We start from the raw sequence: 15,256 nt of genomic DNA, 5'->3' as shown, positions 1-15,256 counted from the left end.
GCATTTTTTTTCCACTTAAAATCGGGTTCTTGGTGTTCTATATCATTTTAATGAGGCGATAACCCAAACTATTCCTCATATTAGATAATACTGATCAAAAGAAAACTCTCTATTCTATATGCAGTGAAGGTAGAATTCATTTCAGTCTCATCAATCTTGTAACAGTGTTTTCCTCTTGCAGTCTTGCTTCAAAATCAGAATTTCTTCTTGACTTGAAATTTGCCAAAGTTAGCTGACTGTGTAGGTTCTAGGTCCTTTGATTTTTAATGCAAGTGGCTGAAAACCATTTTTTGTCTGTTTTCCTGTTTTACACTAGGTAATAAAGATGAAAGCCATTTTTGCATTTGAACTCATATGTTTGTAGTAAAACTGTGAGAGGAGCAAAAGTAACTATTTCTTGTGTATAACCTAACATCCCTACTGTGCGGATTGGCTAGTTTAACTTGATTTTTATTGTGTCTTCCTGGCTGAACATTTAACTGAAATAGAATGTAAGAGCAGATGAAAATAGCATGCACATGTATCTGAAAGCTGTGGTAGACAATTAGCAGAATAATGACTGCTGTGGCTCTCTAGAAATCCTGCCCCAGTGACTCAGTGGAAACAAAGGCTATTGAGGAATCCCTTCTGTCTGCATTACTTCTTTGCCCCAAGATGTCTGTACCCTCCACAGGCAAGAATTAAGGACACTTAGCAAGTGTAAACTTTGAGCAAGTGTAAGCTCTTATCTGTTGTCAAAAAGGTTTAGTACTGTGCAGGAAAGCACTGGACCTTGATGCTGATCTGTGTGAATAAAGGCATGTGCAAGCAAGCAAACCTACAGTATGAGCAAACACTGTCATGTAGCATGGCTTCATACTGAACTTGTTGTTTTCTGGTGGTCACACATGTGTACTGTCAATGTCATAATGCTAACAGGACATAATTTTGCTCTAACTGTACAAGCAAATATTAAATTCTGGCTACTCCTTCAGAAAAACTAGTACAATATGTAGCTCTATGTAGACAGGTCATGCTTCCCTCTCCCTGTGCCAATTTAACTTACAGACAGTAAAAATGAGTGGAAGACAACTGGTTTATTCTCTCATTGACAAATGGCACTTAGTAAATTTAATACACAGACTATGTGAATAACAGAAATTCCTCCTTAACTTTATAGTGAAAACAAAGCCACATTTTTAAGGTTACTACTGTTGGTGTAAAACAATTCCTCTCAATAAAACATAGCAGTATTTAGGGGGTTTTTTGCAGGTTTTATACACGGCAGACACAGACCTCACTTGCATCAAAATGAACAGACAATAACCAATGTCTCCCTTACATATGGAAATACCTTACTAGGTGCACAGCATACATAGAGTCCATTAAGCCTGCTTTCATGAAAGCAAGATTTAAAATGCTGTGATTTAATGACGTAACTGGCATGTTTGAATGACTGGAGGAGTCTGGACTTTGCTGAAGAATTACTATTAATCTGAGTAGGTGTAGTCAGGTTTTGAAGTTACTGAGATCCTATTTTATGTGGTTTGGAAACAAAATACTAATTCTTGAGAAATTCTAAACTACTTCCCTGACTAGGTGCACTCATAAACACACATTTCTTATGTTTTCCTTGATAGTGTCTGATTTCTGTTGAATGGAAATAATGCTGAAGAAACTAACCAGGTTGTAGAAAAACATGCAGATATCATATAAAACACACATTGGTTAGAAAAATGTAGACCAAACGATCTTTTCTTTTAAGGAGACATTTTGTCTGGAATTATGTCATGCATCAAATCAACAGTACATCTCTGCTCTTGGACTCAAATATAATTAAATAGAAAACTGAAGAATGTAGCATCTTCTAAGTACTTCTGCTTGTATCATTTAATCTTGGGTAATTATTTAATCATATCTAAAATGTACAGGAGTAGAATTTCCATCTGTTTTTCTGAAAGCTGATAAATATTAGTTGTCACTGAAGTAAAACAATTGTAAATCATGACTGACAGTAATTTGTTTTGTGGATTAGAAAAACTGCCACATTGTGATAACGCGAATGTCTCAGATTTCCAAGTACAAAACTTCACAAGTCTATCGTACAACTGAGCTATTAAAATTGAAAATTTATTATTTAGAACACGTATTTCATACAGGGAAACTGTAAATGAGCTGAGCAGTTGATTGTTAACTTGTACCTTGGTCAGACATAAATTTGGGCTGCATTGCAGCACACAGAAAATATCTGTGCTCAGCATGGCAAAATTGTCAGTTACTGATTTCATCATTCAGCGAGGTAACTTTCTAACTTTATAGTTCTCAAAAATAGATTGGCAAGTTTTCAGTTGCAGTGTGATTATACTGGTGCTCAGCTGAGTGATCATGGTGGGAGCAAGGTGATCATGTGGGAAGCATGGTATTGCAGCCAGCATGCTGGAAGACTTATGCTGGGATATGATTTATACAGAAGTCAAGGAGAGTCAACTGTCTTTTATGGCTGGTTGATAAGTCTATAGTCTAGGCTGGAAAAGAAATGCATTGTCTTTAGAGCAAAGCAAGAAACAAACTGCAGCAGTTAGATCTGGTCAATTATTATTTCTCCTTTATAGCTTTTTTAAATGAAGATAAAATTTCATGGATGCAGTGAACTGTTGATTTATTTGCTTGTTTTTAAGACCATCTGTCTTTTCATGGTCTGTGTTTCTTCACATACTAAGGAAAAATCACAACTCTGTTCTTGACAAAAAGTAAAAGATTGGTTTCGGTTAAAACATTTTATTCAAAGTTTTCTATAAAATATGCAAAAATATTTCACTGAGATAGAGCTGTAGCCCCCTCCCCTGATGCCAAAAACCCCACCACTCACTCAAACCCAGGACAATGTCTTATCAGGAAAAAACAATGCCTTGATCAGCTATATTAGATCCAGTCTGTTTTTTTTTTTTTTTTTCCAAAAAGGCAAAAGCTAATGGCAGCCCTGATGATTGTACAGAGGAAAGATCTGGAAAAACATTGCATAGAGAATACCCCTTAGCTCCCTACGCTTTCCAATGGTGCAATAGTAATTACTCTTAAAGAGCAATTTGCACACACACCCTGCAGTAAAGCAGAGTAAAGTTATTCCCAGCATTTATTATCCAGTGAAGGTTTATAGAAAGCCTGTGGTAGTATTTTTAGTGACAATTTGGATCAGTGGGTGTCTGCAGTTGCACAGATCTGTGTAATACCCACCTCTTGTTCAGGGTATTTCATTATGTGTATGTTAGATACATACATTGCCATTCCAAATTAAATATTTCAGTACACAATACATGCATGCATGTGTGAATGTAAGTTTATAAAATCTACATTTCTAGCCCTTGTGACTGTAAATATGAATCAATAATAACCAATGCATGGATTAAGAACTATCTTCAGAAATAAGATCACAGCTGTCTCCCAGTTTCACTGTTTGACTGTTTTTGGTTTTCTGTTGTTGATCCTGAGTTTTGTTTATTTTTATACGCATGGACCACTGAGCAAGCCAGAAAATTGATGTCAGCACAGGTTGTCATGATAGATTTGTTCGCAGCATCAAAGGATTTGCAAATGCAAAACAAACTCCCTGCAGAGTGCAAAATAGAGACGTGTGTAAAATAGGCTGTTGCTGTTATTTAATCCTTGTAACAAATGTGTAAATACTTAGCCCTCATTTCCTCTTTCTGCTCACTGTTTCATCTATATGAGTGGTGTCTGATCATAGAAAATTAATCAGTTTTTTTACTCGCAGAAAAAATTGTGCAAAGGAACAATTTTACACAGGCAACCTCTTTCTACAGTTGCATTCAGAATCATTCCCGCTTACTCTTTTTTATTCATTTCAGAGTACAGGATGGGCAGAAATTACCCGTGTAGTTGCTCTTCCTCCCCTTAGCAGTTTGTTAGAGGTGCTAGGTTATGTTCTAGTTACTGTTATGTGCTCACCTTCCATGGCATCAGAGAAAAGCCTCAGCTGCATCTGTGATATTTGCTTCTTTGGACTCTGATGCATGAGTGCAGCAAATCCTACTTCACGAGCTCAGGTTTCTGTCCACCATGCTGCATGAACTATCTCTTCATCAGCATGGGTGACAGGACAGGATATTTTCTGCATCTCAGCCGCTGCAGTGGCCCATATGCATATAACCACAGACCTTCCTTTTTCATGCTTTTAGGTGAATACATCAGACCATGAATCAAGATGGCTGTAAGGCACATTTTTGTTATATATAACAGTAACATCAGGCAGGGGTTTGGGACAGGAAGCCGACCCAGCAGCCCGCAGCAGCAGCATCCATTTGCCAGAAACCTCAGGGTGCAATTTTGCATTAGATTTAGGACAGCCTTGTGTCAGGGTGCTGCAGTAGGTTTTCTCCCTTATTTTGGTTTTGGGATTTTTTTTTTTTTTTAATTATATTGTGACTTTAGCAATTTGGTCTTGAGACAACTTTGGTCTGTGTAAAGTGGTACCATTTCCATCCTGACAATCTTGAATGATACCACTTCTGGCTGCTTGCTCCCAGTCCCTCGTTTCCACTGCCACAAGCACCTTTGGTTTTCTGGTCCTTCAGTGAGAGAGTTCAGGGCACTAAATCAGCAGGAAAATATTTGCAATTCATTATAGTACACCTCTGCTGACATAAGAGTTGTCAGACTTTTGATAAATCTCCATGATACATGAATCAGGACACTCTTCTCTTTTTCAGTGTATGACAAGAGAACACATATAAGTCCATCTGTCCAAGGTCCTATCTGTACAAATAGCCCTTGTCCTGAGTCCAGTCTTGTTAAACGTCTGAGAGAGTTTCCTTCCTTGCATTCAAAAAATGCCTGCTGTAATGGAAGAATATTGACTAAGATTTAAAAAAGAAGAATTCTGCTTGTGCTCCATTTCTTTCTCTAATTCCTCAACATTTCATCATTATAATTTTTCAGTGTCTTAAGGATTTTTGTGAATTTATTTTTTTTTTTCTGTCCATGTTATAATCATTTCTCCATTTTTATCTCTTGTGTTTCAGTTGCGATCGAGCTCAGAGATTGGCCAGGACATTCTGAATGACTGCCTCGCAATCCAGCCCCTCCAGCCAGCTCTGTCGTCACATGATGCTGCAGATAACACCATGGGACACTCCCCAGGGCCAGATCACGATACTTACCCAGGTATAGAAAAAGACAGATAAACAGTCTACTATATTATTGCTCATTTAAGACTAGGGATGATTTTGCAGAGTAGGATCTACTCTGAAATCCATATCTTCTCTGATGAGAAGGATAGAATCTTCAAAGTAATATGAAAAGATAGGTTTTCAATAGACTTTTACATGTTTTTTGAAGGGAGACAGGACAAATCGTATTTTATCCGTGAAAAGACCTACTGCGACAAAGAGCAATTTTTTAATCTATAGGCATTTGACTTCTGCTAGCAATTCACTTTAGACATCTTGAATTCATTAAGCTTCATTTAAAATCAAACGAGTACTTTTCCTCTTCCTGATGCATGGATCACATAGCAGTTTTCCAATATATCTACATTAATGAATTTAAATGCTGCATTATGATCTCTCATATTATGACTATAAATACACCAATAAACACATTTATGCTATAAATGTGATAAACCTATATTATCGTTTCGGTTAAGTGTCTGAGATTTTCATATTAAAGTACCTAACTCCATCATACCTGGATAAATGTACAGTTGTTCACATTTCAGCTAAATTTGAAACATCTGATAAGTTATGAGTGATATACATCTCAAACCTCAAGACAATGATGGCCAGGATGTTCACATTTTTTAATGCAGTATTTTAGTAGTTGTAAAGACATCTGTCTTTAATTTTCAGGCAGAATGCATTACATGTTCTAGCAGTTCAACTTTTAATTGAGAACCAGAGGTAGGAAGTGAAAGAATTGGCTGAATGTTATGTGCAGTGCTGAAAATGACATTACATGAAGTGGCCACTTCAATAAGTGGTTTTATTTTACTGAGAAGCTTGTAAACCTATCAATTCTATGATATGTTTTTGTCAAGGCTGTTGTGAGCTACGTGCTAGTTGTTGATGATGTAGGTTTATGTGACAAAACCCAGGAAATTTAAAGCTGTGATTGACTGTAGCCTAATTTATACAACAGTTGGTATTGCCTGTATGCTGTTAACTTTTAAGTGCCTTAGTATGAGTATAAGCTGAGTGTGACATCTGTTATTTGAAAGCTAAAGGAAATTTCAGATTCTAAAGATCTGATTTTGGCCAGGGAACCTCTAGTGACACAATGTTGGTTTTAGTTGTTTATTTTACGTTGTACTTTGAGAGGGAGGTGGATAGTGAAGAATGTTGAGATCTACTGGCATTACCCACTGTAATGCACAAAACTGAGAGAGAAAAAAAAGACTAAGCTTTTCCTTTTCCTTTCAAGTCCCTAGATAGGAAGGAAGCTAGTTGGGGGCAGCGCGTCAGATGAGCTTAGACCAGGTTTTCAGAAATTGAGGACAGGAGATTGCCACTGGCTTCTGTTGAGCACTCAGCTCTTTTACCAGTTTAGCTTCCAGACTACAATTAAGTATCAAACTCCCACTGCTGGGTCAATCCAAACCTAGGCTGACAACAGCCTGAACAAACTGCTGCCCCATGACTTGTCAGGATCCAAAGCCAAGTAAAGCTGTTGCCTCCAGCCAGCCCTTAGCTGGCAATTGTCTGCAGTCATGATGTCCCAGACAGCTTCTGAGACTGTGGCATTACTTTCTGTAGTCTCATTCATACCTTCTCTTTCAATACTTGATGTTTACAGTGTTGGTAACTATGGACATTCTTTGATATATTTTTTTTTTCTTATTTGGCACTGCTTCCTATTGTGCAGCAATTTTTATAGTGTTAATCAACATGCTTTTATCAGCATTAATTTCTCTATAAGTAATAAACTGCTTTCCCTTGCATGTGGTCACAGCTATTCATAACTTCAAAAATTTGTTGTAGTTTATTTGCTTGTGTTGTTTCACATCAATTAACTGAGGTTATTATATCAGGTATAGATAAATCCATGCCATTTCATTTTGACAACCACCCAATCCAGTTGAAATTAATTATTTTATTAGTTGCTCATCAGGGCTGCTACACAGTAATATACTATGTGAATAAGTGAGGTAATTCCAACAGGGAGGGAATTATTTTATTGAAACAGCAACATGAAAATTATTCATGCCCCAAGGAGAGAAAAGTGAAACATCCGAAAACTGAAGTGATGTGTCCTAGAGAAGCTACCCTTCATGGTTCTCTGAAAACAACATTTTTTCTAGATACAAAGAAAAATTTTGAGACTTTCCTGAAAAATAAAGTATGTAACTTTTACTGGGAGCTGTTAGAGGCAGCATATTAGCTGAAATGTGTCTGTGCTACTTTTCGAGTAGAAACAGGAACAGATTTCTGTTCTTCCAATGCCATTAAATCAGACTTTTCTCAGTTGAAGTTTACTTTTCTTATCTTTTATGCACCTTTAAAGCAAAGGTATGTTTTATCCTTTCCTAAGAGTTCTACAGAATAAATGTTTGAATGCAAACTACTAGAAATGTGTAAGAGATGACAAAAGTAGACGTTTAGATAATAGTCCATTTCCACATAGCAAATTACAGCAATGCCTGCAATGATCACCATTTCTCTGTACTGTTAAAGTACAGAATCTGCACAGATATATTGAAATGAAATACAACAATCTTCTGGATTACCTATCTATTACTTAAAGCTACAACTGCATAAATATTTGTTCTTATCTTGTGGTCTTTGTGACTTTATAAAAGAAATCTGAACTGAGAATAATCTTAATAGTACAGTGGGGTAACATGAAAGATCCTTTGCTTAAAACTAACACAAAATTACATTTACAAGCCTAAAGTTAAGCAAGCATACATACTCTTCTAGGGCTAATCATAGTGATATTTTGTAAAACAGAAATTCAAAGTCTGTTTCTACTGAAGTGCAAAATTTCTTGTAGCATCTAGGTTTTAGTTTTTAAAAATACATAGATTTTGGGGTTTATTCAGTTCATAGAATGAAGATGTGAGCAATTAATTCATAATAAGAACATATGGTGTTTTTTCTACTATGAAGTCACATCAACTTACTTTGTGTAGTGCAATCGAGAATTCCTGAGCCTGAAAGAGTCACAAATAATGTAATGCACAAAAATTTTTTTTTACTATGCTGTTTGGTTAAAGCTTGACCATTTAATATTTCAGAATAAACCAGAATGCGTCATTCATTTATAAATGGCTACTGAATATCACACTCTGATCTGCTCCAGAGCAAGTCAACGATATTACTATAGCTTGTCAAGTGCATGATTTTCTCTGCAAGTTGGAAAATAAAAATTACATCAGGAAAGTTACAGAAGGTTTTGCAGTTCTAAGTGCATTTTAAATAATGTCTTATGCTGCAGTACTGTGAAACTTTGACATAACTGCTTTTATGCCTATTACTTAAGATGTGCTCTACTTAACACTTACTTGTGTGGTTTTTTTTTTTCTTTTTTCAATTAAATAGTACTGAGCTAGGTGCTCTACACACATAATAAGAAAGAATTAATTCATAAAGGAGTTTATATCTAACATAATGTTAGAGCAGTAGGGAGATGTAACAGGTAGTCAGAGGATAGAGGACTCATACAGGAAAAATTAAATAATTTTATTAAAACAATTGTCCCAGTGAGTGATCTCCCTAACCATTAGGCTCCATGGGCTGTGTGGGAGATGTCTGAGGAAAAAGCAGTCTGTTAAAGCTGACAGCCTTAGGAAGTAGTTATGGGTCATTACCAGGATTAAAAAGGAATGAGATGCAAGAACTGCAATATGAATGGCCATTGCATTGAAAAATTGAATTGTATTTGATGCATAGGGAACGGATGTAAAAGAGGAGGTGATGTAGGGTAACCAACAATTAAGAGGATCTCTGTTGTCACCTTTTTGGATGAATTTAAATAGGGCATACATATCCAGAATTCCTACTGAATGTGATGTATTACCATGTAGGACCATACACACATTATAGGGATCTGAAAAGTGTTAATATCTTACCTATTTTAAAGAGGATAGTTTATTGCCTTCAGACTTGTCCTTTTATTCACCAGTTTTACTTCTGAGTTTATAATTTCCATTTTGAGACAGCTTAATTGTTCTTCAAAAATTTGTGTAATGGTTGGGTTCACATTGTGAAGAAGAGAACATTTACCAATAAATTGGTACAAACATTGTAAGCAACAAGGCAACTGCACCATTTATAGTTCTCTTCTTCATGATGAAACAGAACTTCAGAAACTGCATTCCGCTGAAAGAGAAGAATCTGTCTTGAGATGCCAGGATGTGATGAAAAGATGCCATGACAGGAATAACTTTAAATCCCAGTCCAGACCCTACTTTATTGCTTCAGGAATTTAATTACTTCTTAATCTCAGAAAACACAGGACTTTCCAGGATGTTCAGCTTTCTCAACTAATAATCAGTCCAGCTGGCCATCATTGCAAGTATCCAGCAACAAGATTAAAAAATGTTCATTATGTCCAGCTCAGAGACGAGATCAAAGAATATTCAAAACTGAGAACCACACTCTTTTTCTTATTTATATTAGAGGCTGCTTTGAGAATATCTTGGGCAGCAATTGGGAGGCTTTTAGCAAGCACCATTCTACCATTTTTATCAGAGGCCTAAAATTGCCCATAAACTAACTCTGATATGTTTTTTCTGACTCAGCTGGTAATTATTCTGAGCTGTGGAGTATGGGTAAAGTTTCGTAGTAGATGGTGTCGTGTTTTGGGACAATTTTTACATGTGGAAGATCTTTACCACAACACCATTTTATTTTCTAAGCATTTAGATTTCTAAGTATTTGAGGTAAAGGATCTCAAAAAACAGAGATGGATTGAAGAGGTCTCCAAATAACAAGACTGGATTACTGTACAAAGTGCTTTCCTAGATTTATTTTCTTCTTCTATTCTAATATCTTGAGTGGGTGGACTCTATAAAGTCCTCAGCTTTCTAGATGCCTCCAGTACTTGGATGCCTCCAATATCCCTGGTCTGTCTGCAGAATATCTGAAGAAAGATACAGAGACCATCAATGCAGATGGTGCATGCAACAGATCCACATTGGAAACAGGCATATTACATTCATAATGTGATTTTGACTTTTGCTCTGCTTCTTAATGCATGATGGCTTCTTAAGTTCCGTGCACACTGGAGTCTTCAGATTTACAAATTAACTGGACAGGATCAAGACAACACAGGCAGCATGTTTTACATTTGCTGGGCTTACCACTTAGAGCCCAATACAACACATGCCCCCATATTCCTGGCCACAGAATCCTGTAGGGAAGTATGGGCTCCCTAGGGGAGGTGAGAGGGGAGGGTATATGAAGCTGATTCTACCAAGTGCAAAAAGCATTTCATATTTTTCCCTCTGTGCACTTGTAAATCACTTGTTCGCAAGGAATGCATAAATATTCCTTATAGAACTGGAAGGTTAAATATATTAATTGAAAAAAGCCAGTCTTGCAAGCATGTGTATATAATTTTAATTGACTGAGCTACGTAATAAAACCTTCATACTGTCTTATTCTATATGGAAAGAATTGTCTGCCTTACTCAAAATTCTTGCTGGCAGTGTTAGGAGGAGAGGAATTTTGGGGGCAGAGATAGATTGACAGAGTGCTATTTTGGCAGTAATAAATCCAAGATAGTAAATTAACTATTGTTGATAATCTGCAAAGCAGAGGGTGATTCTTCCACATTTAAAAAAATGTTCCATGAAATTACAGGTTTCTGGCTCCATTAAAAAAAAAAAAAGTAGGTTTCTTTTAGGCTTTGGATTCTATAACTTTTTAAATTATATTTTCTGTCTTTTTTTTTTTAAGGGGCCTTATTCAGAATCAGCTTTTTCTCTTCCAACCACCCAATTTGTTCCTATAATTTATGAGAATGTGAATTTAGCTTCTTATAGAGAAGCCATTGTGGAGCTATTCTCATGAAAAATTCTTATGTGTTGTTAAATTGATTTGTGATGAGACTCCAGAAATGAAAACATGGCTCCTCCCTCTCTGTGGCTGAAATTTTGTGGTTGTAACCCAACCAGAGTCACATACAGGACCAACAGGTTATATTGATCTTGTAAACAACGGTGTAGTGTGGGCTTTTTAAGAGACATGGAGGAACAACATCAACAATTCTTTTTTTCATAATTTGTGGATCTTTTTGAAATTACTTGAAGTGTTTCAGTTTATCTTTTACTGATGGAGAGAAAAGCCTCGTTGTAGCAAGCCTTTCTGTTAACTAATACTTACACTTAATCCTGCATCTTTCTGTGTGGACCTAACTGGTAGTGATATGTTGGAGCCAGTGAGTGTGCTGATTGCCATGAACATTTGTTCAGTTTCATGCCATTCAGATCAGGTGTTTAATGGAATCAGGCTCTGAAAAAACATTCCTTTATGTAGCTCTTTCCTGCCAGCACTTTGAGCAAGCAACTCACATTTAACAGCTAAATCACTAGGAAAGCTTGCCACGCACACACAGCTCCCAAAAAAAAATGGTCAGGTTATCTAGTGTCCAAAGCTTTCTGTCAGTCTCTTAAGACTAGCTCTATTAGGGAAATTACCTGTCACTGGCAGTATTTGTTGACTGCCATAATTCCGTAGGCTGCCAATGGTTCACAATGTTTTGCTTCAACTGGTATTCACAAGATTCAGGTAGTAGCTTGGACCAATTCCATGTCTATACTGGGAAGTTTTTAAAGTAGCATTTCCACTGGGAAGCAGCTTCCAGCATTGTGATTTCACTTCATTGGGTGCCCACGGAGGTGCTTTTGTCAGCACAGTACCCCTATGCAGCAAGAAGCTGAACTGGCATAAGATGTGTTGTGCTGCCTGCGGTTGTTACGTGGTCTCCCACACCATCATCTGTGGTGCTGCTCTTGGATGCTTCATTGCAAGGCACAGTAGCAGCCCAGGTGTGCTCCCCTGTCATGCTGTGATCATTTAACATACCCTGTGTACGGGAATATGTTTTTGCAGCTAATAGGTATGCTTTTTCTATCTTAAATACCCTACCTGCCCCCCTAGTCCCTGCCATAGTTAGCTCTTACTTTACACCGTGTAGTGTCTCTTCATCAGAAACAGAAAAAAAAGTACAGAGAAATTGCTGGTAAATTTAGCCAAAAGGTACTTCAGTAGCAAATACTGCTACGATGGTGAATATTGCAGTGGGCTTTAGGTTGCTCTAGTTTGGAGGAAGGACAGATGGTTGCCCATGCCTGGCTGCAGATAACCTTTTCCTGGGGACAGAGTCACCAGGTCTGGAGAAACCTGTGCTATCACTGCAGCCTGGGCACAACTTAGAAAATACTTGCCTGAAATCTTTATCATGGCTGTGGCAGAGAACAGCTATGACTGGGAAGAACAACTCATGCTACCTTATGCTGGAAACCCAGTCATAGTCCAGCCTTTTTACTCCTGATCAACCACAGCCTTGAAGAAATTTGTTTTAAACTCTAAGATCACAGTACTGGGAAACTAAGTCATTGTATTTCCTTACACATTTCAGTGCTTTTCTCAGGGAAAAATACAAGTTACCTTGTTTTTGCAAGGTTAAATAGTCTCAGTTTTCATTTATACAATTGGGGTTTTCCTTTACCATGTACTGATTCATTAAATATTCTCTCTGCTTATTCTGCCAGAATGTGCATTCAGTTGTTTTCCAGTATTTTCTTCCTCACTGCATGTAAACATAAAATAATAAATTCAAAAGGGAATTCCTTTGTTTTCACCTCTGCACTTGCCTTGATGCTGCTCTGAGAGACAGGTGTGGAGAGAGTGATTTTTGGGGTACATGAGCAAAGTGAAAACAACAAAAAAGGCTACTTTCCTCTGTCTTAGTAGTTGTTCCTCAGCCCTTTCTTGGTAAGCTACTCCACTGGCTTAAGTGATGTCTCATCGCCCTGTAGGATCTCTACTCTGTGTACTCTGCTAAGGTACCTCATCTCTTAGTTTGGGATGCCGTCTACTATCGGATATTGTCACTTGGGTTGTGATTAGGATGTTCTGGTCCATATAAGATTTAGCAAACAGTAGAGGATAGTATTGAAGGCAGCCGCGGTGTTGTTGGTGGTCCTTCTGGACATGTGGTAGGGCAGCCTCCACTCCTTCAGCTTCGCCCATGAGTGTGGCTCATGCCAACTCTCCCTAAACCTTGACATTACCTCTGCAGTATCTATATGAGATGTTTTTATTCACAAAGTGGTTTCCTATCTGTCATCTTGCACTGTCTGTCATCTCCACCAGCTGAAAGATGTCCAGGACTGCTCTTTATTGAGGCTACAGTATAATTAAACTCCTGAGCCTTTCCTTAACTGTGCTTTAGCCTGGTGAATATCCAGTCTGTCACAAAGTCTGACTTGCGAGGATGAATAGAAGCTTTCCAGAAACAGGCTGAGGAGTTGGAAGATGAGGTGAACTTTTCACCCTTTTCATCTTGGGTAGCAACATTCAAAACTGTGACCTGTGAAATCATGTTCTTGAAGACGGATCTATATTGGGGTTACAACTAAAGCAATGTTTATTCTGCTAGGACTGCAGCATCCATGCAGGCATTTTAGTCTAGAAAGATATTTTACCGGTGACAATGGCCTTTGTGAAACTGATTTAAATTCTAGGATTTTATCAATAAATTTTAATCATTAGCTCCAACGTATTTACTAACATAATGTAAGACTCATAGGTAGAATTTTATTCTGTAAACTAGGCCTAAAAAATACTTTTTTATAAAGAGACTGGAAGATGTGACAACCAAGCAGTGAGAGATCATTTTCATGTTGTAGACAGCCTATCGAATTTGTTCTCAGGGTTCATAAAATACTTAAGAGCATATATTTGGCTGCCATTCATTATCGACGCAAGCTACCGGACACAGATGTCAGTAAAAACAATTAAGTAGCTGGATTATTAGGGAGTGTTAGTAATCAATGTCTTACCTGCTGACTGCCTGATTCAAAGAACTTGGTTACAAGATTTAGGGTCAACTAATTAAGATATTGAGAGTGAGTCCTGTAATGCTTTTTGTTTAATCACCCAGAGCCTTTCCTTATTTGGAATGTGTACAAGAGCAACCTCATAGAAAATTACGAAACTGTTAATGCTAGTTTAAAATTTTTGTATGCATTACTGGGGAGTCTGGGGGAAATAATAACAATATTTGAGTTTGGGTTGACCTCTTCAAGAAATTTGGGATTTTTACAGCTGTGTGGAAAATGTAGAAAGTATTTCACTATTTACGAAACTGCTTTCTGTTCACTAGTTCTAAAAATGTATATCTTAAGAAGTATTTGCTACCTCTTCTACAACAGGAAGCTATAAAAGATTTGCAGCCTTTCTCAGACAAAATTCCCAAGACAAGGAACACAACTATGTCATACCTGGGTTTCTGAAAGTGTCATTTGGGAGCAGCAAGGATTATCTAGTTATTTTTTATGTGCTTTTTTTTTTTTTTTCTTCCCTTTGGACAGAAAACAACACTTGAGAAAAAACTGTTGTCAAGAATTGGGACTACAGCTTTAGGGAAGTCATTAACCATTTTTATTTGGTCAGTTATCAATGCTATTGCCTGCTTGATGAGGGTTATTTCTCTCCTTCTGCTTTCAGCGGCCGTGTTCCCCAGCACACAGACAAGTCAAAGTGGAACAGCAACTGGGGCAGTGTCCTTGTCCCACACCAGCAGCCACCCCTCCCCGGGACATAACGTACAGGGTAGTCCTCTCCATCCTCCCCCACAGTTACCTCTTCTCTCAGCTGTGGACTCAGAGAGGTAAGATCAGCCCCTGCTTTTCCCATGATGAGCCTAGGGCAGGACTGCCTTCAGAGCTGGGGTGGAAAATGAATCATCAGTGTGCAGACAGTCACTGGTGGCAGCCCCTGGGTAACAATTGGTCTGGGTATGGGTTTACCACAGAAAGAAGTGAAAGGGACGCTGTTATCCCACTGTGAGCAGTGGGGCTTTCCATCCCAGGGACTTCCTCCAGTCCCCTCTTGATCTCCACCAATGGCCTGAGCAAGGAAAGTCATACTGGCTGGGACAGTAAACTTCAGAGAAGCCCAGCCATTACTTACAAAATGAGGTCTCTGAGATTCATGTTTCTGTTTCCTTGTGTACTTGTGGTAGGAGAGTCATATTCTGTCAATATTATCTCAATACTAAGTATTTCTGCAGGAGCTTGCCTTTTTTTTTTTTC

The 15,256-nt window shown here is 37.8% G+C and overlaps 1 protein-coding gene across 1 annotated transcript in view; it reads left to right on the top strand.

The window, feature by feature from the left end:
* Window positions 1–15,256, top strand: part of GLIS3 (GLIS family zinc finger 3) — a 183,882-nt gene that overhangs the window by 143,228 nt on the left and 25,398 nt on the right. Inside the window, exons 7-8 of the mRNA XM_032989626.2 lie at window positions 5,019–5,160; window positions 14,670–14,832. Coding sequence (XP_032845517.1) covers window positions 5,019–5,160; window positions 14,670–14,832 — 305 coding nt within the window. The remainder of the gene's footprint in view (window positions 1–5,018; window positions 5,161–14,669; window positions 14,833–15,256) is intronic.

Source organism: Tyto alba, unplaced genomic scaffold, assembly GCF_018691265.1.
Source record: "Tyto alba isolate M040663 unplaced genomic scaffold, T.alba_DEE_v4.0 Super-Scaffold_42, whole genome shotgun sequence".
Classification (NCBI taxonomy): Eukaryota; Metazoa; Chordata; class Aves; order Strigiformes; family Tytonidae; genus Tyto; species Tyto alba.
This window is presented reverse-complemented; position numbering and strand designations above follow the sequence as displayed.